The following is a 27,750-nucleotide window of genomic DNA, read 5'->3' on the forward strand; positions in this document are numbered from 1 at the left end:
GTAATTAAGTTGGCTAGAGCTCTGATTTGCTGGACCACGGTTTGGAAAACTATTGACAGAAACTGATAATATTGCAAGTGCAACGCTTACTACTTGCGTCTTGCTAATTTAGTGCAAAACCAAAAGCAATCAATGGCAGTTATCAATCGCTAAAGCGCGTTGTGGCGGTTACGATGTGCTTTCACTGCAACTCAATAAGCACAAGGAAACTTGATGTGTTTTACCTCTTGCTGAGATCTCAGCTCTTCTAGTTCTTCTTCAAACTTTTTCTTGTCAGCTGTATGTTTCTTCTTACGTTCTCCCAAACCCTACAGAACAAAAATTGAAAGTATCTTTGATCACTAACTTGTCTCGATCACCCGGGGCAATTTTTCTCCAAATGAATGGCACATCCTGTACTTGCGTAAACTTGGATAAATTTCGGCTTCTTACCTTTTCCAATTTCTCCTTCTCGTGTTTTAAATCATTCAGTTCTTCCTCCATGTGATCCACTCGGCTTTCAAGTCGTTTTCTTGTCTGTTTCTCTTCTTTCAGATTCTCCTTCAATTGCTCACTTTGCTCGGTACTCTCTACAAACGTACAAAGAAAGAAATTTCGTTCAATAACCAAAGTAACCTTGTAGTAAATTTCACGAGCGTGGCAACTTACTCTAATTTAGTGATGACTCAAAATTAATCGTTTGTCTCACGATTGTGTCACGGGTGTGGACTGCGACGATTCAACCGCTGTACTAATGGTCTTCATCGGGTAATGATGTCGACTGGATGTGTATCAATATAAGTAGAACCGTGGTTGATGGTGATTGGTGCATTTCGACCCTCGCTTTGGTTGGTTGTTTGGAAAATTTCGATCTTCCTTGTTCAGACTATTCACTCAGGGGAAACTTCATCAACAACATTGCTACTTATATTGATACACATCCTGTCGACACCATCGACTGATGAAGGCCACCAGTACAGCGGTTGAAACGTCATGATCCACAGCTATGCGACGCAATCGTCAGCCAAACGATTAATTCTGAGCTATCATTTCAGACCACGAGGGCTAACACCTTTTATGACATTTACTGATCTTGTGCTCACACTGGAGAGTAAACGACTTCAAACAGCGTAAAAGAAATCGCTCTAAGAGTTAGTTTTAACTGGGTGCGTCCCTCTTGCAAAATCCAATACGAGATAAAAAATCGGAATTAGTTGGATCTTCATTGCTACCAAAAGAAAACACGATCTAAAAACGGGTTACTTTTTAAAAATAAGCTCCCCGCAACGACAGTGTTGTCACGGTGAAAATCGAAAATTGCCACCATTTGGATCTGTGGATTCTATTTATTGCGCCGTAGAAGGTGCTTTGAACACTTGATGAGTAGATGAAAACTCTGACGTGCCACCATTCAAATTACAGCTATTGAGCTGCGTTTTCCTGCACACAAAAGTCAAGAAAACTGACCTGTGTGGGAGTCTTTTGTATGAGCTAGCTCGTTTTTGTATTTCTCTGCTTCTGATGTTACTTTGCTGAGCTGACTGCTAAGTTCCGCTTCTTTTTGGCGAAGGGATGTGACTTCATTCTGCAGCGCTGCCAAGTGCGTCTTGGCTGTGGTCAGCTCACCACTCATGGAGATCTTCAAAAAAGAAATAAACATCAAAAACAAAATCGTCTAATCCATAGGCTCTTGGTGTTTACAGCAGATAGCCTCATCATCTACGCACGTGGTTTTCATGGCGCGTCTGTACATGTTTATCCAGATCAAAAATAATTGGTATTTAAAAATGCTAGTGTCCGCTGTGACGGGAAGACCGCCACAAAAAAAGTACGAGAAAGGTGTGACAACCAAAACAAACTTAAAATACATAAAGCAGTTTCCAACTAAGTGTCGTAAATCCCAAACAAAGTGATCGTTCTGACCAATCACAACAGCCGCAAAACAGCACAACGAACCAATCAGAATTCGAGAAAATACATGTAATCGGCGTAAAGCGCGGGAAAACACGCGCGGGAAAGTCACGATTGGTTTTCGGTTTGCATCTTGGCGCGAGTTTTGCTAACCAATCACTGCGCGAAGTAAGACAAAACCAAAGCAAACGAGAATTACTTTTGACGCTCAATTGAAACTCTAAGACGACAAGCCTAAAATTCCAAACCGGGTGGCGTTGGTGGAGGTGAACAGGTGAATGCTATAGCTAACTACGCATTGGCTCATCCAGCTTTAACATCAGTTTTTTACTGTAGTTTTTTGGCTTATCAATGTGCCCTTGGATTGCGACCCTTGCTACCTTCAAAATGTTAGGTAAGGGCATATTTTTACAAACCTTTTCTTGTTCTAATGACATGACCCGCGCTTGAGACTGCGCTGTGTTCAGTTGTAACGAGTCACTCCTCTGTTCCAACATGGTGTTGCTCTGTTCTACAAATCTTAAAACAACATTTCACTTATCAAAGTTGATCGACAGCTCAAGTGTGTAATAATAAGCCTTATTAATGTTCATAATATTGCCCAGTATTTGCTCAATTACAGTGAAAGTTTGTCAGCAAATTGGTCTTGGAAAGACCTTTGCATTTCAAAGAAAACAATAGTACCCTCTGGTATCTATGATGTGGTTTACCACCCCTATGATTCGTTGAATACTTTCATTTAATGCATTTGCAGACTCTCACATATCTCAGAGTGTTCTATGCATTAAAAGCTGCAAAATAAGCTACAGTTTTGAGGTATACCTATCACATAATTCGATCACTGAAATTTGGAAGTTTTTATTTTTCATGTTTTAAAGCCATTTCTATCTAAGACCTGACTTCCTTCAGTTATCTTGATTTAAAAAACGAATTACACTCATAAAGACCTTTTAATCAGGCTGGGTTTTTCTTCACCGTTTTGGAAAAATGGGCCACAAAAATTGGTAAGTAAAGGGTTAAGAATCAAAACCAGATTTCATATGCAATACCCATAACATCTGTGTTCTTCAGCCAGTGGCCATGAGCACACGACCAGGAGCCACTGAAAAAATGTCTGGAATGATACAAAGTCACTGGAAAAATACCTTTGATTCTTCTGCAATAAGTCTGATATCTTGTCATTAAGCAATTCAATCTTCTTTGTCTTTTCAGCACTTTCAGCTTTGATTTTCTCATTTTCCTGTAAACAAGACATTGTTTTTGATCACATTAAATACAAAGCATGCGGTAACGTAATCTTGTCGGCAACCAGTCATTTAGCCCCACGAATTTAGCCCCCTTTTTTAAGACATAAAGCTCTCTTTATATTAAAAATTTTGGTGGGGCTAAATGTCTTAAGGTTAGGGGTCTGACTGCTCAGGCCTTAATCGCTTGGGGAATAAATGATCATAAACCTTCTTGTAGCAGTGGTCATAAATAACTTGATTCCAGATGTCTTTATGTCTGCTCATTGTTGCTTTACAAGTTGATCCAATTTTGGTTTCAGTGAACAAAGTTTAAAAGTTCGCCCTTGTTTCTTTTCTTTTTGAAATAAATTATGATGCAGGAAATATCTTTAAAGATCAGCAGCTCAACCGAAACTGGTCATATTAGTAAAAATAGCAATGATGATTTGGTTTGGTTGCTAACTTCTTAGTAGTAGTATTAAAACTTTATTTCAACTCGGATTGAAGAGTAGCGTATATGTACAAATTTCTGAAATTTCCGTCTATTAACCGCCCGCCCCCTTGGAATTGCCATTGACCTTCCGTGGGGAAGGGGGGGGGGGGGGGATGGATATTTTCTGGAACTGCACAATTTGAAAAAAAAAAAAAAATCAAATATATACATGCTATAGAATTATTTGTAGAATACAATAAATAAAGATTAGGAGTAATCAATAAGCTAGTTTACAAAGTCTAGCAAGTTATTTCTTGGACTCGAAATGCCCGTCACGGTTAAGGCATCAGCTGCATGTTAAGATCTATGCATATTACCTGTACAATTCTAGTGATATTGTGAATCAAAATAGAACCTTCCATCATAGCCTGTGGATTGCCAAATGCACCGACACCCATCTGACCAACAGGAGCGAGCTGTCCAGCTAACTGAGGTGATACCTGGTGCTGACGATCAACCTGAAATAACATATTGATGATAATGACTAAACTAAACCAAAATTACACATCTGCAGTTTCTTCGCTCCTCTCCACTCCCCCCTGCCACACTAGATTCTTTGCTCTTTATCCAACTTTTTGCGCAGCCAAAAAGTGCAGAAAGCTCCACAGATATGTTCGCTGCACATGCTACAGACATTGTGAGTAATTAACAAATCAATGGCAGTTTTCTATGGTCTATACTCTTATAGACCATAAAATGACATCATAAAATGTTCAAAACTCAAGTGGTTTCACTGCCAAGTTTTGAACATTTTATAAGTGGCTTCATTTTATGGTCTATTTAACAATTTGACGGCAAGCTCGAGGTTTCTATTGGCTGTTAGCATACTTCAGTGACCGATTATCACGTAAACACGCAATCTGATTGGCTACACAGGTGCCATCTATTGATCAATAGACGGCACCTGTATAGCCAATCAGATTGCGCGTTTACGTGATAATCAGCCACTGAGGTATGCTAAAAGAGTATATATTTTTTACTGGAAAAAGTATGAGCAGAATTGGCTTTACTTTCTGTTGAGAAAGAGCACACATCACATCTGTCATCATCTTTATCGTCTATCTACTAGCCAATCAGCGCGCAGGAATTTTGACAACAAATGTAAAATGTCACATCATACCTGACAGGTCTCTCAGTACTCTCACATATATGTTTTCCTTGCAACTTAGAGAGAGCTAACACAAAATACAGCTCACCACGATTTACCTCAAGGAAATGCCAATTTAAATAATTTGTCTGGGTAAAATACACCACAGAAATTACATCAAATACCACTGATGTAAATGGTCACCAGACCATTATAACATGACATCACTGTTTCAAAGTTAACAGCAGCTATAGTTTCTTTGCTTTAACCACACCATTCTCACCTTGTTAGACAGTTCATCAATCTTGTCCGACAGCTTGCCTATGGACATACGTATCTCTCCCTGTTGCTGCCGAGTCTCGGCCATAAGCACAGGAACCATGGCGTCATTAGCAGTGGGCTGTTGGGGAGGAGGAGGTGGAGGTGGTACTGCATATGGTGCAGGAGTAATAATCTGTGGCGGGGATGTCATCATGGGATATCCAATGGTACTGGTGGGTGGCTATCAAAATAAGAAAGTGGACAGCACATAAGCTAAGGTAATACTTCACACAAATAAGATAAGTGCTCTGAGTATTTTCCCATCAATTTCTCATTGACCATTGTAATGTCTGGCGTTCAGCCATCAGTTTAGATAGGGCACAAATTCGTAGCCTTAGTTTGCAAGAAAGAAAGAAAATTTGAGGAGATTTCCAGGGCTTCCAATCATGCAGCTACTAAAGGCACAAATATTACAAACAAGGGAAACAAAACAAACATTTGGTTTTATTAAATAAGGTAATTTGGCCTCTGTTTAACAAATCGAATGTGGTTCAGCGTTGTCTGTACTCTTATCGACAACGATATTCGTCATCACAGTGGTCAAAATGTTGTGGACTCACGAGGTGCAGCCAAGTGAGTCCACAACAAATTTTGACCACAGTGATGACAATAATCGTTTTCGATAAGAGTACAGACAACGCCAAACCACCTTCGATTTGTTTCTTACCACAATATCAATGTCAAAGAAAAATTTTACAATAACTGTCAAAATTTCCGCGCGCTGATTGACGCGAGCAGCGTTGTCTAGACTCTTATCGACAACGGAAAATTAGCCAATCAGATTGCGAGATTAGAAACAGTTGTGGTAAAAAAAAAGATTTGAGTGCTGATGTTTCAAGTGTTAGCCCTTCATCATAGTCTCTGAAGGATCGCTCCACTGAAGGGCCAGCACTCAAATCTCTTTACATGGCCAAATTACCTCATCAACTAAGTTGATAAAACCGGAAACAGTCGTTTGCACTCCCCTGCTGACGCAGCACCACAGTTTCTTTAGAAACCAGTATTCGACACTAACACTTGCCCGATTGCCCGGGGCAAGTAAAATGATTCAATGGGCAAGTAAAACTACGGTAAAAGTTGCCCGATCGGGCAAGCAGATGTTTTGCTCCTGTCCACAGTGTGTCCAGCAGGAAATAAAGCGAATTGAAAACTCTTTGCTGTCAATTTATTTATTGTGTTAATATGGGTACCTACCCTGGGATATTTTCATACCCGTTAGCCGTAGATTGAAAAAAGATACATATTAGTTTGAACAAGATACAACCAAACAAGCACGAAACACTGTGCACAAAATCGTGGCCGCCATGTTCTTTTAACCGTAACTTAATTTACCGTACCCAGGCTCCAAGCGGCCAAATTTACGCTTCGTGTTTTCCCGGGATTTTCACAGCGATCAAGTTGTTGAAATGAGTCTATTTCAGTTTGGGTTTTCAAGGAAAAAGCAAAAGAACGATGAAAGGGAAGAAGAGAGGGAAAAAGGAAGAGAAGTTGACGAAGTTGAAGAGGTTAGAAATGCTGAGGAAAAAAACCCAGAGGAAATCTCTACCGAGAAACCCGAAAGTAAGTACGAAGGCAGGAAGGCAAGTGAGTGAGGAAGTACCAAACGGTGAGCGAAGCGAGCCGGCGATTTTTGGGGCAACCAAAAAATACGCTAGGCAACAAAAAATAGAGACCTGGTTGCCCAAAGGGCAATTTAGCAGGAAAGTTAGCGTCGAATACTGGAAACTAACCACCCCCCACCCCCATCAAAGAAAACCAAAACCTTGGAAGTCCGAAATTATCCTTCAATCAACAAGATGCAATCCTCTAGAGTATTAAAACTTACTTGATACAGTGCAACCTGCTGCTGTGGTGTAAATGCTGGCTGCATCATCGGCTGTGGATTCATCACAGGTTGGGGGTTCATCATTGGTTGTGGGTTCATTATGGGCTGTTGGATTGGTTGTGCACTGGGCACTGGATTCTGTACTGTCTGTTGCACTTCAGGGTGAACTTGAACTGGCCTTGGCGGTGGTTGGGGTTTGGCTCGTGGCATTGGGTGTGGATTTGCGCTGATGGTTGGTGGGCTTGCCGTGCTGCTTCCTGTCCTGGTTTCTCGCACAACTGGCTCAGGACTGGGCGGCACCTCCTATGAAATTTGTCAAACAACAACTATATCAATGATTTGAGATCATCTTGCGTGACTGTCCAGCTAAGAGTAGTCCCAAAAAGGCTCTTGGTGGTGACACTGACAGACGTTTCAATCAAGGATACACCTTAGACTCAAGTAAATTGATAACTCGTCGGAGTTGTCAAAACTGATTCAGTGCAGTACTATAAAACCTATAACACCTGCTACAGCTGAATGCCCATGAAAAACCTTGATGTTTAATACGGGTGATCTTGATGCATCATGCGGCTAAAAACGTGTAAATAATGGGATTTAAGTTTCCCTGATTGGACAGTTAAAGTGTGTTGTTGTTGCCAGTTATGTTATTAAATAAAAATAATATAGGTCAGACTCTGTATATTTCAATTTGTTTGATACTAGACAGTCTAATTTTGTTAACCAAAACATCACTTGAGTAATTTTTGTCTGTTGACATCAATTGGCATTTTACAAGTTGTTTGTATACTAAAGAAAATCCTTCTCATTGACTCAACGTTTTAAAAGTTTTCAAACAGGTCAGCTTCCTAGAGTGGGTCATCTCCAGTAGTCTAAGGTTAGTTTTTAAAATACATGTAATACTCAGAAATCACTGACATTGCAATAAAGTAAAACAGTTACTGTTAGTTAATTTTCAATTTTATCTAAAATCCATCATGATGATTGTTTCATTTCTCAGCAACTGAAAATAAAAAGCAAATTAAACGTTTATTCATAAACTTCTTGCGGTTGCAATGCTTAGGAATAAACCATGTCCCACCTGTTCTTGTTCCGCATGTACCATGTCATCACTTTCTGGTTCAGCCACAACTGCTCCAGGAAGACTCAATGGATTTTTTCCCATTTTAGACATTCTAGCCAGTAAACGAGCCTTGTCTGTGCCTTTCTCTGGTGACTGTAATTCAAGATGAAGAGGGAAAGTTAAAAATATTAGCAGACAGACAAGCAAAACAAACATAAGCGCTAATTTAAAGTAATAATGTTTTATGAAATCTGTTGTTTGTACCATGTGTGCATGCATGCATGGATGTACATGTACATAAGTTGTATTGTGTACATGTGAACTTGGAAATTCTTAGTAAGCTGCAGAAGTATAGCTTAAATTGAAGAAAGATCCTCATGGTCATTAAATTTTACACAACTTATGAAAAGAAAGCCTGAAAAAAAATCAGGCTTGAATGGGATTCGAACCCATGAACTCTGCGACGCCGGTGCAGTGCTCTACCAACTGAGCTATCGAGGCAACTGGGAGCTAGTCACATTGTGAGTTTTTAGTATACTCGTGAAGGATGAATATGAATACATATGAAACATATTTAAACTGCAGGTGAAAGAGTAAATAGAAAAAAGATCCTTGCAGTTATCTACACAACCAAGCAGAATGTGAAAGCCTGAAAAAAAGTTGTGTAAATGAATATGAGGGTCTTTCTTCTATTTAACCTTTCACCTGCAGTTCAAATACAGGTGTATGTGTTTCATAGATTCATTTTCAGTAGCAAAGTTGTAACTACAGATTGCTTTCAGGCTACAAGTGGCACAAGTTAACCAGAGCTAAACCCAGCTTTTCTTTTGCATGAAGCACCTTGGAGTATTCAATACTACACTGGGATGGAATGGTATGCATTGCTGGAAATGAAGTGGTTTAAATCAGACATTGTATTTAGAACCATATTTCTAAAATTTCCATGTACATGTAAGGTAATTCCAACATTAGCTCAAACATGGAGTTTGTTTGAGAGACGACTCAGTTCTTCTCTAAAACATTGCCTTTACTAAAAAAGGCATTCAAAATATAGTCAGACTACTAGAGTTTACATTGGTTCTGCTGAAAAACACTCTAAACTTCATTAACTCGTCAAAAGTTGAAAATAACCTTGAGATTTAAAATCACCCCAAAACAGGTTGCTAATGGATTGTACCCTGTGAAAAACTCCAAGATGATGGGTACCGGTGTCAGGACAACTTTGTCATAATTGTCTGACAAAAATAAAGATCTGAAAGGACATATTTCTTGTTAAACAAGCAAAAGTAATTCCAGCACTCTATATTTATGTGTAGTCAATCACAGGCTCGGGGTTACTCAGTATTTTGTTTACTATTAATAGTAGTAAGAGTTAGAGATTCATTTTATATAATTATGCTAGCCTAATCAGTAAGAATATGATGGAGAAAGAATAATTTATCAAATGTAGTTTTTTAATCTACAAAACACAAATGACCAGCATTCATAACAAAGTCTAAGACTAACACCCTGAATGTACATGCATATGTACATGTAGGTCAAGTACTAACTTCCAAGAACAGGACGATGAACTCACCTGAGAGAGTTGTTCAGTGATGGATGCTGTTCTTCCTTTGATGCCACTTTCAGCTGGCGCACTACAAGATACACAAAGGGCAAATAAAGCAACTGCATAGTAATTCACTGAATGTTTTTCTTCCATAATTTGTCCTAGATCACAAATTATCCTGTTGTGCAATACTGCCAGTATTATGATTCCTTAATTTAATTTGTAGTTTGGTTCAACATCAGCATTTTCAAGACCTGGAAACTCGACTGGTTTCTTCAAAACCTCAAAAGACAATTTTTTTCACACTTTAGGACCAAGTTAACTCGGTTCCATTTGGCAGAAATGGCAAGCCAGACCGGCTGAAGGGATGGCGCTGCAAAATCCAGAAAAATAATCACTCAGAAAATGGTACGTGCCATTTTCAAGAAATTCAAAGGACTATGATAAATATCATCCTTAAAATTGGTACATTCCGTTTATGAACTGACTCAGGTCTGGTCAGTCAGTTCTGACAAGTGGAAATCACCCTAACATTCCATAACATTCTGTTTTACCACAAGTCTATTCTTAAATTAAGAATTTAACTTTAGTTAAGGTTACCCTATACCTTTAGAGGTGTCTCACCTCCAAGCGATATAGCACGTCCGGTTTAAACTGTAGATACCTGAACCCTTATATCACATTAAAGCTTATAGAGCTGGCTATCAAACTATACCAAGAGTTTTGAAATAAAGTGAATTGTCGAATTATTCACCATCTCTTAATGTGAGCGTCCAAATCACCTTTTGAAAGCTACAAGTCAAAGCGAATTTTACAGTATGTTTTGCTAATTTAATTTGCTCCTCAGTTTCCGGACCCAAAGCGCTGAAAAAACGTGTCTACGTTTTGCCATATTCAATCGCAGTGAAGAGTTACAGAACATTTTCATAATAGGATAAAAAAAATGCAGAGTGATCATACAAAAATTGCTCTCGGAGAAAAAATATTTCGAAAGAAAAAATCGCAGACACGTTTAATTTGTTGTTTATATGTCAAACTAGCTACTGTCCAAATTTGATGGCAAACGAACAAATTCCCTTTGAGTTTTAGCTCTTTAAAGTGTCTCCTCCAAGTAAAAATATTGTTTTGAGAAAAGAGTGCTACAAATTCAGCAATTCATTTTCTTTCAAAATTCTTGGTATAGTCTGATAGCCGCTACATCGCCGCTACATCGCTTGGATGCGAGACACCTCTGAAGGTATAAGGTAACCTTAAGATGTGCCAGCAGCATTGCCTCATTATTACCTCAGCTGAGAGACAGAATCTGTGGACCGTTTCCTTGCACCAGATGGTTCAGACAATATGTCGGGTAGCTGATCCGAGTTCTGGGGATTAAAAGGTTCCTGAACACTGATAGGAGACTCAGTTGATTCTCTGTTGGTCTTGATCTGTTACAAAAAAAAAAAAAAACTAGTTAGTCATCAATATGCGAGTTCTCCTCACCGTTATCTCCAAGTTTCTTATGTCACTAGTTGAGAGAATTTGTTAGCAAAGAAAACATTATTTTTATCTTAAGTTTGGTGATCATTTTCCTTTATTCTCACTCATACCCCGTATGTTTGATGAGATTAGTGATATTGCAACGAGATATGAGACATTTGATTGAAGCCTATTTAAGTGGTTACACTTAACACAAAACATTTTCATTTTTCTTCCTGAAGGTTATAAACAGATCCTGAATCAGGTTGAAATCTAAAGTGAAGAGAGGAAGACTGGCTTTGGGCAAGATGATTTTTCTTCGCTTCCTGCACAAAACTACAATAAAATTACTATAATTTTTAATACAATTTCAAGTTGACTGCTTGTCTGTTGCATACATGTACATAAACGTACCCTCAGAACCTCCACCTCAAACAAGAGTGAGGAATTGGGAGGAACCCTGCCACTCACACCCTGAAAAATGAAACAAAACAGACACTTCAGCCTGAGAAACACAGGGTAAGGTGACACAGAAAAAGAAAACCATAGACCACAAGAGGAACACTACCCAACTCCAAGGTATGGCCAGTACCTAATACATGCACAGATCCATATATTTACCTGGTTAGTGGCAGCCATGGACAGCTTTTTAATCCTTGTTAGGACTTGGCAAGTGTATGGGTCTCAATGAAAATTACCGATTGTACCATAATTAATTACCATAATTAATTTTAACCCTTTCCTAGTGGGTCCTGAACTCAAAACTTGGTCAGTATTTGCTCAATTACAGTGAAATTTTGTCAGCAAATTGGTCTTGGAAAGATCTTTGCATTTCAAAGGAAAAAATAGTGCCCTCTGGTACATGTATCTATGAGGTGGTTTACCACCACCCCTATGATTTGTGTTTACAGACTAAGCTACAGTTATGAGGTATACCTATCACAAGTCAATCAGTGAAATTTTGTAGTTTTGAACTTTTTTGTTTTAAAACCATTTCTAACAAAGACCTGACTTCCTTCACTTATCTTGATTTCAGAAATGAATTACACTCATCAAGACCTTTTAAACGGTATATTACATTAGCAAGCTGGGTTTCTCTTTACCGTTTTGGAAAAATGGGCCAAAAAACTAGGTAGGGAAAGGGTTAAATTACAAGCTATGAGTAGGACTTTAAACCCATGATATCTCTCTCCACACTTTCCACGTCTTACGGTGTAGCTGTTGGTTGAGGACTACGAAATGATCCAACCGAGTCCAAAAAAGGATGTCCATGGCTGCCACTACCCTGGTAACATGGCTGATGGCACATGCTTTTGGTACTAGCTATACCATGGGGATAGTGTAGAGCCCATCTTGCAGTCTACAGTTTTGATTCCTTTTTTATTTGTTGGACAGAAAGTCCTGTAAAATGGATCCACCCTTCCATATGCGAGCACCTGCCCACTGAGGTTTGTTTCGGTACCCAGTCAACAGCTACCACATGGATAGTGTGAAGCTTGGGTTTAAAGTGCCACCATCACCACTGGCTTCAACCATGGGTCAACATTAAAATTTTGTTTAAAAAAATATACCACAAAACATTTTTAACTTTTAGGTTATTTTGGGTGGCCAGAACCCTAAATTGCATTATTCAAATACATACTTATCGTGAATTACAAGTTATGATAATTATTCTAATAATATAACTGTATTGTATAAATAAGGTAAAATAAGGACATTGTTGTCAAATTTTGTTGCTGTCATTGTTGTCACAGAAGGTTCACAAAAGAATCATTCAGTAATCTGCATATGCATTATTCTGACTATTACCCACCTTGCTAAATATTTTTATGCATTATAATAAATAATGTATTAATAATATATTAATAATTTTCTATATTGTTGTCCTTACCTTGTCACCATATGCCAGGGGTGACGGGATAGCAATTAGCCTCTTGCCACCTTTTCTCATGCCAATGACACCCTGTTCCCATCCCTTTGAAAAAAGCAAGAAATTTGTTCACAATGCTGTAAGTTATAAAATATAAATGCTAGCAGTGGCAGTAGCAGAGGCAAACTAGTTGAACACAATAAATGTTGTGATGCTATCACAGATGATGGAACAACGAATTAACTTTGCTGTGGATGTTAGAGTGCTAATTAAAAGTAGAAAGGAAATGGGAGACCACATGAGACAAAGAAAAAAAAATACTTGACCTTTGTGGGAATCAATAAATAATTGATACTTAGGTTTGACTCTCACAAAGGTCAAAGATTTTTTCTTTCATTACCTCATGTGGTGTCGAATTTCTAGGCAGTGGGAAATTCATGGGTTACTTTTAATTAGCACTTTAACATACAAGTTAGTTACATATTTACAGTAATTCTCTGATCCATCATTAGTTAAGAAAAATTAAGAGTAACGCTGTTCGACATTTCGATGTTTCAAACATCATTATCAAGAATGATAATGATGTTTGAAACATCGAAACGTCGAACAGCGTTACTCTTAATTTTTCTTATAAAATGCTTTAACAAGCAACTGACCATCCGATCCATCATTAGTTGAAACACATATTCATGACAAGACACCTGAAGGTACCCATAAAATAAATAAACATTAATAATACTGTATGTTATAGTGTTACTGTATATTACATTTTAACCTTATTGAACACATTAATTTCATAACACCAATACCTTGATAACTTTTCCTTTTCCTGTTTTGAATTTAAATGTCTTATCTGTTTCAGTGTTACCATCAAACACCTGTAAATATTAACAAAAATATTCAAAACCATCCAACAGGGATCGCTCTACCTGAACAAATTGCAAGGGTTGAGAGCATGCTTCATTTTATCTTTAACCATAAATTTTCAGATGTCATTTTAAAGAACATTTCTTCAGGAAAGCCACCAAGTTACAAGATTTTGGGAGTTTTCATGGACAGTGACCTCAAGTGGAATAGCCACGTCCAGTACATTTTTAAGAAGGCTTGTAAGAAACTGCATTCCTTAAGGGTATTGCGTAGAGCGGGTGTTAATCATGCCAACATCTTGAAGGTAGATGTATATTTAACCACAGTGAGACCAGTCCTGGAGTATGCAGTACCAGTGTGGCAGTCTATTCCGGGTTACCTGTCTGATGTAGACAGAAAAGAGCGCTTAAAATAATTTTCCCAGAGGCTGAGACTTACACAGAGGCCCTCCAGCTGGCTCAATTAACAACACTGGCTGATAGGAGAGAGTACTTGTGTTTTAAGTATATGGATGAAATGAAGAAAAGTGATCACCCCCTGGTCCACTTAGTACCGAAACCCGTTGTTAATAGCTGCCATTATGATTTAAGGACAACCCCGCAGCAATTTTACTTTTTCAAAAACTTAATTAATTGTAGAACCAGGCGAGCGGAGGAATTTTTTACATTTAAATATTTCAATTAGTTAGTTGTTAGTATTATTAGATTAGTTTATTTAATATTTCATTATCTCTTGTAAATTTAGCTCGTTAATTCAGTTCTTTTCAACTGACAGAGAGTTTTTATTAATAAACTTAAACTTACTTACTTAAACTTACTTATCCTTTGTGGATGAAAATGAAAAAGTGTAGTGAAGCAGCAGGAAAAAAATGGCCTTAGTCATGGACTTTTCACCATTTAAATTGACAAATACCAAAAAATACCAGCGCTGCATGTTTTGTAGTCTCCCTCGCAGCCGTTTTTAGTGTCGTCACGCAACGCTCCTCCCCACTAATGGCTGCTAAACTTAGAACCACATTCCTTTCCTTTTGTTATGGGAGCATGGTGTTTGGACGTGATAATTAGCTATTTTACCAATCAGATTTGAGGCTTTTGTTTGCCATGAAACCAATCACGGCTCGATATCTTGACCTTTCCGCGTAAATCGCATCGGGGTTTTCCTCGAGTTTCGCGAAAAGTGCCAGTCATCTCAGTGCTTTCCTATGGATGTGACTCCAAAAAAACTGGTTGACTGCAGTTCAAGATGTTTCATATGTTCGTCCGCTTCGACTAAGAAGGATAAAATTTATGTTTCCGGAAGAAGTTCTTGTGATTTTGCGCAGATCATTCGCTTGGCACTAAATGTGGATGTGAGTCGATACTCAGAGAATTGAGATCTGGTTGTTTGTCGGGACAAATGCTATAAGCAGTTGCAAAAGTTCCAAAAGGCTTCAGATAAACTGACAGAAATCAAGGTAGAGATAGAAGAGGCTTTCAAAGCAAGGGAAATACCCAGAACCAAGCGACTACTACGATCAGAACTGGATGAGGAAAATGTAAACATCGACGAGAACAGTGTTGTATTATCACCGAATTCTGTATAAACAGAAAAGCATGAAATTACGAGTTATGAAATCCACGGATCCCATGTCTTCATAGATAGCATTTATTTAACGCTGTGTGATATCTTGCAGTTGTTCCGAGCCGGTAGACCTATAAAAGTGCCACAAAGCTAGCATACCCAATGGCATTTGAAAATTCTCCTAACGGCTCAGAATGATCATTTAAGAAAACCTCCATGAGCAAGATGAAAATCATTAAGCAGAGCTAAGGTACCGTTGTAGGCTTTATTAGAAATCTCTTTGCAAACTGCCGGAGTCGCGTTGGCCCGTCAACACTTTTTAACACATCTTGATTTGTTCTGTCGACCCCACGCGGTCACCGAATAAAACGCAAGCTGTGATTGGACAAGTCGTTTTGGCGCGACTGGCTCCAGGAAATGGGAGCGAAGTTGTAATTGGTCAACAACAGGAAAGGAATGTGGTTCGAAGTTTAGCAGCTGTTAGTGGGGAGGAGCGTTGCGTGACGACACTAAAAGCGGCTGCGAGGGAGACTACATGTTTCGGGAATAAATCACGAGCCACATGCTAAATAATAATTTATTATGACTGTGATAAACCTTGGCAAAAACAAGGCAAGAAACAACCTGGACTACAAATACAGATGGTTGGGTTTTCAGCCATTCAACTGCAACTAAATACAATTTTCAAACAGTGGACATACATACAGTGATGAAGTTTCGAACAGGGCCTCACTAATTCCAGTTTATGCTAACTAAAGGTATTCTATCAGTGACTAAAGAAAGGTATCAGAAGAGAATTAAAATGAACACTTGACTTACACTCCCAAAATTATTATTTTTCCATAACCATCCTGTGTACTTGACTTCTAATGCATCTCCTAATTCAATTGCCTAAAACAATATTTAAAAAAACAACAAATCATAGTTATATGCATTATCTTATAATTTTAAATGGCACTCACTAGGCTTTAAGTCTGCCTTCTAAAGACAGCAAACATCTTGTTCTGCTCCTACTATACATACACTGTAGCACGCATTGCATCAAGCAAGCTGCAAATGCATGGTATGCCAATTTTTTAACATATTTCTGCTTGCCTGTAGAAGCTGAGGAAATAAAGGATGCTTGTAGTGTAAGTCTATCTTGGAAAATATAATTACACTGTATTTTAATCCCTGACTTTACAGATAAAATATGTCTCTTGTTGAAAATGAAAATTTAAGCTACAGCGTGTTATCTTTCATAATGATAAAATAACAACAAAAATCATATATTCCAGTATATCAACACACTCAGCAACATGGCATGAGATAGAGCCGTCACCTATTTCCTAGTTCTCTCTATGAGAGAACTAGGAAGCAGCAGAATCCTATCCTATGATCTTGCAATATTAATAATCAAATTATAAAGTCCTAGATTAAACTGCAGCTACATATTCCTTAAGCAAACCCCTTAATACAGTATATCAAACCATACATCTCTATACATTATGAGAACAAAACTAACACAATGATTTTATTATTAATACGTCAATTACCGGCCCATCACCAGGAACAAGATCTTGAGTACACAGATTTGTTGGAGCAGAGTTAAACTTTGACAAACCAACCTATACATTAAATAAACAAGACAAATTATACATTTCAATTAAATAATTAAATTTTCTTCTTTTTTTTTTATTTTGATAACTAAGGATTTGGAAAAACATTTCAGAAGAAAAAGTCATGCAAAAATTACAGAGAGATTTAAGGCTCAACGTTTCGAAGTCATCTTGACTCCATTATCAAGAGAAAAACTCAGTTTGTGAACGCGGATATTTAAATAGGCTAGAGCTGATTTTATCTCTTGATAATAGAGTGAAGATGACTTCGAAACGTCGAGCCTTAAATCTCTCTGTAATTTTTGCATGTCTTTGCTTCAGCAAATCCCTTTTAATTAAAAGAATAAAAAGTAGCGATATTAAAACATGACGTTTCGGCGACGACATGTCACCATTATCAAATGTAAATTATAATAAGATCGGTAACGTTATATAAAGAAAGGAAGGTGTGAAATTACATTAGAATAAAACGAGATGGAGTAAGAAGATGTTGGACGATCACACGTCAAAAATCGCCAGGTTGTTGAACAGAGATATTGATGTTGACGAACACATTCAGAATATCTCATCCTATCATCTTACTTTCTTCAATAAGCTTGTGCTTTGCCGAGGTCTAAAGTTTGCGATTCCTCAGCTTCGAATATCTGCCATGGATATCCAAGCCAATTTCGAGAACGCTTATTGGAAACTAGAGCCTACGCTTCCTGACGACAAAAAGGATCTAGCTGCAGCAACCTCAACTACATCGAAAGAAAAGGGCCCAAACCACCTAAAACGTCGCTGAAATCTATCAACAAACTCAGAAAACGAGACGACATAGTAATCACTAAACTGGATAAGGGTTCAGGCGTTGTTGTCATGGATAAGTCCGATTATGTTCGTTTGCTTTGTGAAGCATCAATCTATGACCAAACCAAATTCACGCCAGTTGGACTAGAGAGACCCATAACGAGAGGAAGATCACCAAAATACTACCACCCTCTCTTTGAGAAAGAGAAGCACCTGGAATCGGTCGTCAGGAGGATTCTTCCTAAAGAAATTATTGCAGATTCCGTCTGCAAGAAAGGCTCGAGACTAGCCCATCTTTATGGGCTCCCCAAGACCCATAAAGAACGTCTTGCCATGCGGCCCATCTTGTCTGCAACAGACACATACAACTACGCTCTGGCAAAGTGGCTGGACGAAAAGTTAAAACCATTATTGAGCAATGAGTACACGATATCCGACATCTTTCAATTCTCCGAAGAGATCCAACATCTTCAAATCGGTGAGAATGATTTCCTGGTGACGTATGACGTCACAGCCCTTTTCACTAACGTACCTTTAGAAGAAACTATCCAGATTTTAGCAAAGAAAGCATTCGATGGGAACTGGTTCAACAACACACACAACCTTAACATCTGTGAGGGCGACCTAATCGAGCTGCTCACAATCGCAACTAAAGATCAGCTTTTCCAGTTAAATGGTAATTTGTACAAGCAAATAGACGGCGTTGCTATGGGCTCACCATTAGGACCACTGATGGCTAACACCTTTATGTGCTCCATTGAGGAGAAACTTGCACAGGGAAACAAGCTTCCCAATTTCTACAGAAGATATGTCGACGATACCTTCGCTCTAGTACCCGACTTTGCCGCTGCTACTGATTTCCTTTCAGTTCTGAATGATACACACCCAGCAATCCAGTTTACAATGGAAACAGCAGTCAACAATAGCTTACCCTTCGTAGGCATGGTAATCAACAAGACCGATAACCGCCTCAACACCTCTGTCTACAGAAAAAAGACCAACAAAGGTCTTCTACTACATTATCAGAGCCATGTTGACAGCAGATATAATCGATCGCTGATAAGAACTATGCTTGATTGCGCCAACCGCTTGTCATCCTCACCGGACCTTTTCTCAAAAGAATGCCAGGATCTGAGAACAATGTTTCTGAAACTGAAATATCCTGAGAAACTTATTGACTCTATTTTCAAGAGTTTCCACGCTTCCCAAGACCAGAACCAAAACCAAATTGAGCCAGTCGACAGCCCCGTACGAATCATCTTGCCTTTTAAAGATCAGAAATCCGCCGACTCGGTGCGCAGACAACTAAGCGATCTTGGAAAGAAAATTGATCGTGTTCTACAACTAGTGTTTACAAGTAGGAAAATCTCGGAAGACCTGAAAGTCACGGAAACAAAGCCCTCATTGGTAAATCAACAAGGCGTTGTGTATGAGTTCAAACGCAATTCGTGTGATGCGAATTATATAGGCTACACAAGCCGTCACCTCCACCTCCGCATTGAGGAGCACAAGTATTCCATCATCGGCAAACATCTTAAGGACCAACACGATAAAAGACCGAACAATCTTCACGAGCAGTTTGCGATCCTAAAGAAATGCCGCGGGAAATTCGAGTGCCTTATTTACGAGATGCTTCTAATAAGGAAAAAGAGACCGACTCTTAACACTCAAAAAGACTCCATACCAGCAAAACTGTTCATTTAATTCTGCACATTCTTTTGTTTTACTCCATCTCGTTTTATTCTAATGTAATTTCACACCTTCCTTTCTTTATATAACGTTACCGATCTTATAATTATAATTTACATTTGATAATGGTGACATGTGGTCGCCGAAACGTCATGTTTTAATATCGCTATTATATCGAAATTTTTTATTTTCTATTTTTTTTAAATTATTTTATTTAAACAATATTTGAACATGACATTTGCTCTAAGAGCAACTAAGTGCTTATCGAGAGAGCTTACATCAGATCAACTAACTTGCATAAACACATGGCAGAGACAGACTAATTAACAGGGGAAACACGAGTACAATAAGTGAAAAAAAGAAAACTACAAAGCTGAACTAAGAAATTAACGAGATGAATGGGAAATAAATGATCGAACTTGCTCGAATAAACGAACATTCAACTGAAATTGCAAATCCGGAGAACCAGACAGAAAACATTCAATCTGTTTTCTTGTCTGAAGCCAGAAGCCATTTATCTCCCAGTAGGTGGGCAGCAGAGGTAAATAAAGCAATAGATTGGACAGTACAAAAATAGTGATCTAGGAGACGCAAAACATTTAATGGTGTCTACATGTGTTTTGATTGGAAGAAGACTTTAATTTGGAATGTGTTGTTTACTGTGTCCTGTATAATATAACAGTAACTTTAAATAGATAAACCGGCCCATTTCTTCCCTTGGGGACAAGGAAATAAGTCATAAATAGATAAGGGACTTAGTTTCTAAAAAAAAAAGTACAGTACTGCATTGGTGGACGAGTGAAATGACTGTTTGGTTTTATAAACAGAGTTGATAAGCTAATTTTACATCCATGAAGAGATTTGAGTGTTAGCCCTCTGTCACAGCTCTGACAAAGGGCTAGAGCTTGAAATGTCAGCACTCAAATCAAATTACCATTTGTCTTCAACTCTGTTGATATGTCCAAACATTCATAGTACTTATTAAATTATACCTGTTTGGAAAAGTTTGTTATATTTTTGTCTGAATCAAAGCAGAGAGACCATGTTTGTCTCTGATCATCATAAAAACTTGCATAATTGCTTCCTTGAACCTGCAAGGAAATTGAAATGGACAATGACAAAATATATTTTATTTTGCTTTAACATCACATGGAAAATAAAATCAAGTATACTACAACAGAAGTGTCATACACTGTCACAAAAAAGTAACTGACTTAAGTCTTAAACCAAAAGCAGCTTGCCAACTCACCGTAAAAGAGAAATTCCCATGAATTTTTCCTGCAGTGACTTGTTGCTGTTTAGACGCATAAATAAGTATCTTGTACTGGAAAGAAAATTCCCAAAATCAAGTTTAATTCCCGACATCAAGTATAACGCACATTAGTTATAATCAGTCATCACTCCTTAATATATAACTTGTACAAAAAAGTCGCACTATTAAGGGCTGTCATTAATTAAGCTTTGGAGAAGTTAGGTACATGTAGCATTCACAAGGAAAGGAGCCAGGCTGTCAGTGGACTGCCGACCACAACACCTGGTTGGCATCTGCTAATGACATGATTCCTTTACAGAACTGGTGCATTTTTTACTTCTAATTGGCTGCATTAACAAGAAGGATAAAACAACAAGGTAGCTATCATACGAAACTACAAAAATATCAAGTTCTAAAACTTACATCGTTTGCTGCATGATTAGCCAACACCGCTGCTCCTAGTTTCCCTTGACTGGCGTACTGACCATTAACACTGAAATGGAGAGCAGTACATACAGCTGTTTCGACAAAGGTTGTCCAAAAAAGCGTAAAAGCATGTGTGACAATGCCGAAAGGTAGTCTGGGAAATGCCCAATAAATTTCAATAAAAGCTCAGAATCCATATTGCCCACCACCTCGAGTCTTCGCTGTACGGTCGGGGCATTATGGATTCTGAGCTTTTGTTGAAATTTATTGGGTATTACCCTGACTACCTTTTGGCATTGTTGTGTACGCTTTTACACTTTTTTTCGACAACCTTTGTTCCCTACCTTCCCTCTCTATTAAATCCCACCCCCACTCTCACATTCTGAGGGCTCAATGGGAGAGGTAGGGGAAGGGGGCTTTTAAAAACAGAGCTTTTACTCACAGTAACGGTAACTGTGAAAACATAATTAAGTGTCTCATATGTATTGTGTAATGAGGCAGAGAAAATTAAGATTGATCCACTATAAACCAAGTGGTATTATCCATCATTGGAGAGATGAAAGCTTTGGTCAATTACTGGTACCAATATTGTCTGTTTTATTATGGGTGCATACAAAAAGTCATGCGTTCAATCCCCATCAAGGACTCATATTTTTCCTCTGTCCCATACTTATAGCATGATGAACAATTCATTATTTATTTTGGTTAGAATTATTCAAGACAACTTGCTTTCTGTTTTCTTATGTTTCATATGTTTACTATCATAAACTGAAACAAAGAAATTGGACATCAAAATGGCCTGAAAATTTTAACACCAAAAACTGTTTTGAACCAAAACACTAATTACATTAGGTACCATCTTAAAAAAATACTGCAGCATGCATAGCCACTCAATTTAAAGATGAGGCAACTTTTTGTAGACTGTTCACAGTCCCCATATTTTTCCGTGGGATTCTCGAGTGGTGTGCTTTGATGTTGCTGCTGCCATCTTGGTTTGTAAAAGCGAGCGCGATCTGGGGAGATTATCTAAACTACCGAGGGGAGGGGAGCGGAGTTGGAGGCGGCGGGAAAATAGGGACAATTTTTTCGCTTCCCCTCCTCCACTCAACTAAACCCCACTCCCGCTCCCTCGGTAGTTTAGACGCTCTCCCCAGATCGCGCTCGCTTTTATAAACCAAGATGGCGGCAGCAACATCAATGCATACCAGTCTTGAAAATCCCACGGAAAAATAGGGGAGGGGAACTGTGAACAGTCTAACTTTTTGTAATCAACTTACTATTTATAGGCGTGCACAGCTGTAGCACATAACAGAGCTGTTTCTCCACCGCCGGTTTGAGATGCTCCAGCTAAATCAGACAAATTCAACAGATACCAGTAAAAGTTTATTTATAATGGAACAAAATCTTCTGACCGCGCTACAAATGGACATACCAAATGAACATACTTTATAGGTTTGACCCCTTGTTAAAGACTGCATTTGTCACATAAAATTTAAACGGCTGACAACCTCACATCTGCAACGTCTGATAAAGCCCTGGTCAAACAGCGCATGATAGTCAATGATAGTTGATGATAGTCGATGATAGTTAAAGCATGCGCGCTCGTTTGACCACCAACTATCATGGGCTATCATAGACTATCATCAACTATCATTCACTTTGAGCGTGTTCAAATTCTTCATGATAGTTGATGATAGTTTTCCCCGTTTGACCACACGCATGATGATAACTCTTGGGTCAGCTGTTTTCTCCACCAGCGCTCTCAAGATTAATTTTCAGTTACTTCTTCCAACGATTGAAGGAAAACGAAGCAGGCAGATGCTTTCTTTCGCCGCGAAAAATTCATCCCTGCGAAGTTCTGTTTGCGATGTTGACACTCGGCAGGTGCCTGACACTAGAGGCTCACGGTAAACTATCGTCAGCTATCACAAGTTTCTTTGAGCCCTTTCACCACCCGCTTGATAGTTGACAATAGTGGATGGTAGTTTTGTCTATCATCAACTATCATCGACTATCATGCCCCGTTTGACTAGGGCTTAAGAATGTGGTAATCATGCACCTGTCATCAGGTATAAGATGGGACGGGGTGGGGGCATGGGCACAGTCTTACGGTAATCTCCCGATAAAATTGCTACTGGGGCACACTTAAAGCTTGTTTTGCTAACTAAGCTTTCCGCATCACCAACGAATATACGCTCCAAATTATACTACATAAAACTGTATGCTTACAAGAAGACATATCTTTTCTGTCGGTTAAGTTTAATCTTAAACCTGACGCAACGATCTTGTGATCTTTATAATTTATTCCCTAGCTAGCTGATCATGAGCGAATACAACCGTTTAATTCGTACCTGGTTTTTCTTTCTTCGGCTGTTTGGGCGCCGTATAAGTCAAGGATTCGTTTCCTCCTGAGAATGAAGCTCTGTCCTGGCCAAACAACGAGGCCAATTTTGAAGAACTATTCGAGACAGAGAGAGCACTGTCACGCGAGTTCGGAATACCGCCATCTTTTCGCCCTGAACACAAAACGAAAGCAAAAACACCGGAGATGAAATGATATCTAAAGCTTACCCTCTAGTCGATGGTGACATAAAATCTCCCTCATCGTCATCGAGAGGAGACGAAAACATCCTAAACTGTGAAGACTAAGGTGACTAAGCAGAAAAGAATGAAGTTTCGGAGAAACTCGTGATAGGTAAAATCGAAAGCTTCGTTTACTTCCTCTTTTGCCTGGGTTCTAGTTTAGAGGTTGGTACGTTATGTATGGAGGTGTATATTGTACCCTATGCGAGACACCGCTGCACGTAAGGAAGGAAAAAAGAGGGAGACGGTGTCGAGAGTATGACAAAGGCTTGAAAAATAAAAAAAATTAATAAATATCAAAAGGAGAGAAGCCTTCCTTGAGTTCCCGGGTTGTATCAACTTTCGCCCGTAAGCGAGCGCGGAGTGTGCAGAGCCGCAGGGGGCTGGGGACAGGATAGCTTCAGCTTGAAGCTACAGCCTACAACTGAGGGACGTTGGCGGTCAAGGTCGTCCGATTAGCATTACGTACATTCATCAGAAATGTAACTGTGTGAAAGCCCTCTCATAATAACGAAAAGTAGGGAAGTCTTCATTTTCTGGATTTCTGTTTTTTTGTTGTTGTTGTTGTTGTTGTTGTTGTTTTGTTTTGTTTTTGTTTGTTTGTTTTTTCCGGTGCTTCCGTTTTCGCATTTAATAGGCTTTAATAAGTTTTTACTGTCTTACCTTGGGGTTCACTTGGTTTCTTTTTATAATGCGCCCTTTTTATAGGAGGTCTGTAGTATTTCAGCCCTTCCATCACCGGGGACTGACTTTCGTCGATATTCAGAACAGGTTGAGTGTCTGCTATCTGAAACTCTGTGTTATCGTTTGCTGAGGGGACAAAGAGAATTAAACCTTCTTCGTTAGGAGGTGAGGACGGAGAAGACACCCCCAAAAATTGAAAATGACTACAGGGTAAAGCGAGGGAAGAAAACGGGTTTAACAACCATGAAATCGATCGATTGACCACTGAGTCAGTTCTCCAGATTAAATGGCCTTTTAGAACGTTACTAGACATCCTTAGAGAGTCGGTCAGTATGTTCGTCCGTCAGAGCTTCACTTGACTGTCCTTCGGCCAAGTAGATCAGTCAGTATAAGCGATTTAAATCAGTCCGCTATTTAGTTTGCCAGCTCATCAGTCATTAAGTCATATACTCAACAACAGTTAGCTAGACGTCTTTTATCAGGCTCTTTCATGTTATGTTGAGTTAGCCATTTTCGGATCCTTTCAGAGTTTGCAGAAGATCATGTTTTTTACCTTCCAAAAATCTCCAATAAATAGCGGATAACACTAAGAAGCTGAAGAAGAAGAAGAAGAAGAAGAAGAAGAAGAAGAAGAAGAAGAAGAAGAAGAAGAAGAAGAAGAAGAAGAAGAAGAAGAAAACGAAGAAGAAGAAGAAGCCGAGAAAAAGAAGAAGAACAAGAACAAGAACAAGAAGAAGAAGAACAAGAAAGAAAGAAACAAACAAACAAACAGATGTGTTAATTCTAACTTTGTTTGAAGGCTGTATCTCCGAGAATCTCGAAGTCCTCGTATGTTCCTTCCTGTAGCATGGTGTCAGCTGGTGCAATTGTAGCAATCCCATGAGATTCGTCAGCTTTAGGTATATGTGATATCCAATCTGATTACAAAAGAAAAGAGCTTGTTCATTACAGCTAAGGGCCATCTCTTATGTCTTTTGCAATCGATGAAGGACTCAGTCCGCGCCATCAAGACGCGCTCTCTAAGCTCGACTTGTAAGCAAATCTATCAAGAACGGTGAAACAATAACTGGAAAAGGCGATTGGTCTGGCCGTGCCGAGCATGATGTGAAACACGCTAAAAGAGAAATTTGTTTTGTAAGAACATAAAAAGAGCGCAGACATTGAGATGTACTTAATACTCCCCCCACCCCCTTTCCCCTTCAATACTGCTGGTTATGAGACTAAACAAGAGTCCTTCATTATTAACAATTTGGTAGTGGTAGCATTTACGTCTCCAACTTCTGCGCGTTCTGCTTTTCGCAGAAAATAATGGTATAGAACATTTGTGGTGCAGCAGCAAACTCAGCATTTAAAAAAAAAAGGTATGTGCGTGAATTGTCATAGTTACAACCAGGTTACAAAAAAAACACCTGTTGGCAAACAGAGGGATGTGCGCGCACGTGCCTGTCACGCAGACTAGTGTTTTGTGACAAGTTACTGGTCACGCAGTACTCTTGATCAGATTATCATCAACTCGTGTTAATGCGTAATGTATTTTAAAGGCAATACCGTAACTAAGTATGTCTATATTACTGATATACGAAAACATGTGTGTAGCCGGTTGATGCGAAATTTTCAACGAAAGATAACGAAAAAGCTACGATCGAAGTCCATGCAAGTAGTCTTCGGTCTACGTCTTCCTGTTTAATATCATCACCTAATTCGATAATGTGCCTCGGATTGCCTCTCTAAAAAAATTACCAGAATTACAACACTCATGCACTAACCTGTGAATAGGAAATTTCCTGACCTTTGGTTCATGACAATATGGGTCATTGCACTGGCAGTAAACGCGGCCGATTGAGTAATACGTGAATTTCATAATCATTATACGTAATTGTAGGCTCGCCTAAAGGTGATCACCTATCAAAACATGAATCTTGCGTTACCTTTTCCTGGAGGAACATAATCAGTTGGTGTATATTCTTGCCCATGGTTTGTAGATTCTTTTTCATGCCTGATGTTCACAGAATCCACAAATCTTATGACTCCGCTTTCCTCGGTACTCTCAGCAGCACCCATCAACTGTTCAAGCCGGAACGGGAAACTGATGTTTCTTGAAATGAACTTTCATGTTCGTCGCTTCGATTTGTGTGAAAAATAAATTACCCACCAGGCTGGAAGTTTCTGAGGACTCTATCTGCCTGATCAAAGTTTAATAAAAGTTATTTATCTTCGAACAATAATATACACGGGAAAACAGTTCGCGCGCATGCTAAACAGCTGACGTAATTTGCATAATTATTCACGTTACATTGTACACGCTATGACCGGATTGCGTGACGAGCGATTTTGGCGAGAACGAGGAAGAAAAGTAAGCCGGGATACATTCTTTATGGCAAAAGTTCTTATAAGATTTTTTAGAAATGATTCAAGGAAAGATTGACGGCCAATAATTCTCAACAAACAAGTTTCTTCATTTGCTAGCATGCGTGGGCAACTGAGTTTGAGAGCGAGCGCGACGCACGAGTTTCGAGCATGTGCCTGATGCCGGGGTCTACGGTCAGATCGTTCCACAATAAACTCAGATCGTTCCACAATGTAGTGTAAAGAAAACTTCCTGCTCGATGTTTAGTTGACGGAGCGAGTTAATATACAGTAGGTGGTGACACTATCTTTAAAGATCTTTCAGATTTCCAGTCATACAAATACAAATTGCATTTAAAATGTTGTAAACTTATTGCTTATTTGATAGCTTCTATCTCTTTTTACCAGGGTTCGTAACCTTTTTCAAAAACAAATTTCCAGGACTTCCAGTTCTCAGAAAGTCTTTTTGCGAGAAACCACTGTAAGTATTTTTAAGTTTCTGGATCTTCCCACCTGGCTGCTCCTCAATGTGTTTTTAAAAAAAACTTTATCACTTGAGTTAACAGATTTCCAGGTCAGATTTCCAGGACCTCCTACCATTTTACTTTCCACGACTTCCTGGAACCGTACGAACCCGGCTGGGTTCAAATTGGTCGAAAATTAATTAAATTTCAGACGTTTTCAAGGGTATACAAGGAAAATTCAAGATCCCCATACCCACTATATAAGAATGCCACTAGGAATCTTCAGACTCATAAACGAATTCAAGTGTCACTGAAGTGTGCGAATCTGTGTGAATCATAGTCTGAAATGTCAGCCGTCTCCTCCCCCTAACCCACAGGGGGCGCGCCCCCTGTGGGTTAGGGGGAGGAGACGGCTGACATTTCAGACTATGTGAATCACGCACTCGTCGTTCTTTCGCACCCGGGCCGCTAGGAGCGGAAAACTTTAGTGGCTGGAGCGAAGATAGGCGGCTGTACAAGGAAAAACCGAAATTGCTTGGCGTTTTCAAATACCCTGAAGCAAAATTCTATCTTTCCAGGAGATTTCCAGAAATACAGTTTAGACAGTGTTTAACAAAACCACGTTCTAAGCCATTTTCAATTTTGCCTACAGTCATATCTAAACATTGTCTGCAGCTGACAGTAACAAGAAGGCTTGCCTCCCAGACTAG

At 39.0% G+C, this 27,750-nt stretch overlaps 2 protein-coding genes across 4 annotated transcripts in view; one reads left to right on the forward strand and one right to left on the reverse strand.

Moving 5' to 3' along the window:
• LOC146488428 (uncharacterized) overlaps positions 1-26,453 on the reverse strand; it is a 38,327-nt gene extending 11,874 nt beyond the window's left edge. For 2 of the 3 annotated variants that reach the window (XM_085117629.1, XM_085117637.1), the window contains exons 1-24: positions 26,159-26,453; positions 25,019-25,147; positions 24,210-24,356; positions 23,315-23,479; positions 22,241-22,310; positions 20,961-21,030; positions 20,535-20,609; positions 20,278-20,376; positions 16,745-16,816; positions 16,029-16,100; positions 13,592-13,660; positions 12,804-12,887; positions 11,327-11,386; positions 10,739-10,881; positions 9,482-9,542; positions 7,924-8,058; positions 6,843-7,145; positions 4,980-5,198; positions 3,927-4,067; positions 3,036-3,130; positions 2,307-2,409; positions 1,447-1,618; positions 433-569; positions 225-308 (exon numbers count right to left, since the gene is read on the reverse strand). In XM_085117629.1, the coding sequence (XP_084973755.1) occupies positions 225-308; positions 433-569; positions 1,447-1,618; positions 2,307-2,409; positions 3,036-3,130; positions 3,927-4,067; positions 4,980-5,198; positions 6,843-7,145; positions 7,924-8,058; positions 9,482-9,542; positions 10,739-10,881; positions 11,327-11,386; positions 12,804-12,887; positions 13,592-13,660; positions 16,029-16,100; positions 16,745-16,816; positions 20,278-20,376; positions 20,535-20,609; positions 20,961-21,030; positions 22,241-22,310; positions 23,315-23,479; positions 24,210-24,356; positions 25,019-25,147; positions 26,159-26,291 (2,838 nt within the window). In that variant the 5' untranslated portion in view covers positions 26,292-26,453. Of the gene's footprint in view, positions 1-224; positions 309-432; positions 570-1,446; positions 1,619-2,306; positions 2,410-3,035; positions 3,131-3,926; positions 4,068-4,979; positions 5,199-6,842; positions 7,146-7,923; positions 8,059-9,481; positions 9,543-10,738; positions 10,882-11,326; positions 11,387-12,803; positions 12,888-13,591; positions 13,661-16,028; positions 16,101-16,744; positions 16,817-20,277; positions 20,377-20,534; positions 20,610-20,960; positions 21,031-22,240; positions 22,311-23,314; positions 23,480-23,534; positions 23,696-24,209; positions 24,357-25,018; positions 25,148-26,158 lie in introns of those variants that run through there. The other variant, XM_085117644.1, reaches the window with a different exon arrangement.
• On the forward strand, positions 17,148-19,338 carry LOC146488429 (uncharacterized). Its single transcript, XM_085116185.1, has 2 exons — positions 17,148-17,253; positions 17,763-19,338. Exon 2 carries the CDS (start codon positions 17,930-17,932, stop codon positions 19,298-19,300), a length of 1,371 nt encoding a protein of 456 aa, XP_084972311.1. The 5' UTR covers positions 17,148-17,253; positions 17,763-17,929; the 3' UTR covers positions 19,301-19,338.
• Positions 26,454-27,750: the final 1,297 nt, after the last annotated feature.

Source organism: Pavona decussata, unplaced genomic scaffold, assembly GCF_977016875.1.
Source record: "Pavona decussata unplaced genomic scaffold, jaPavDecu1.1 SCAFFOLD_9, whole genome shotgun sequence".
NCBI lineage: Eukaryota > Metazoa > Cnidaria > Anthozoa > Scleractinia > Agariciidae > Pavona > Pavona decussata.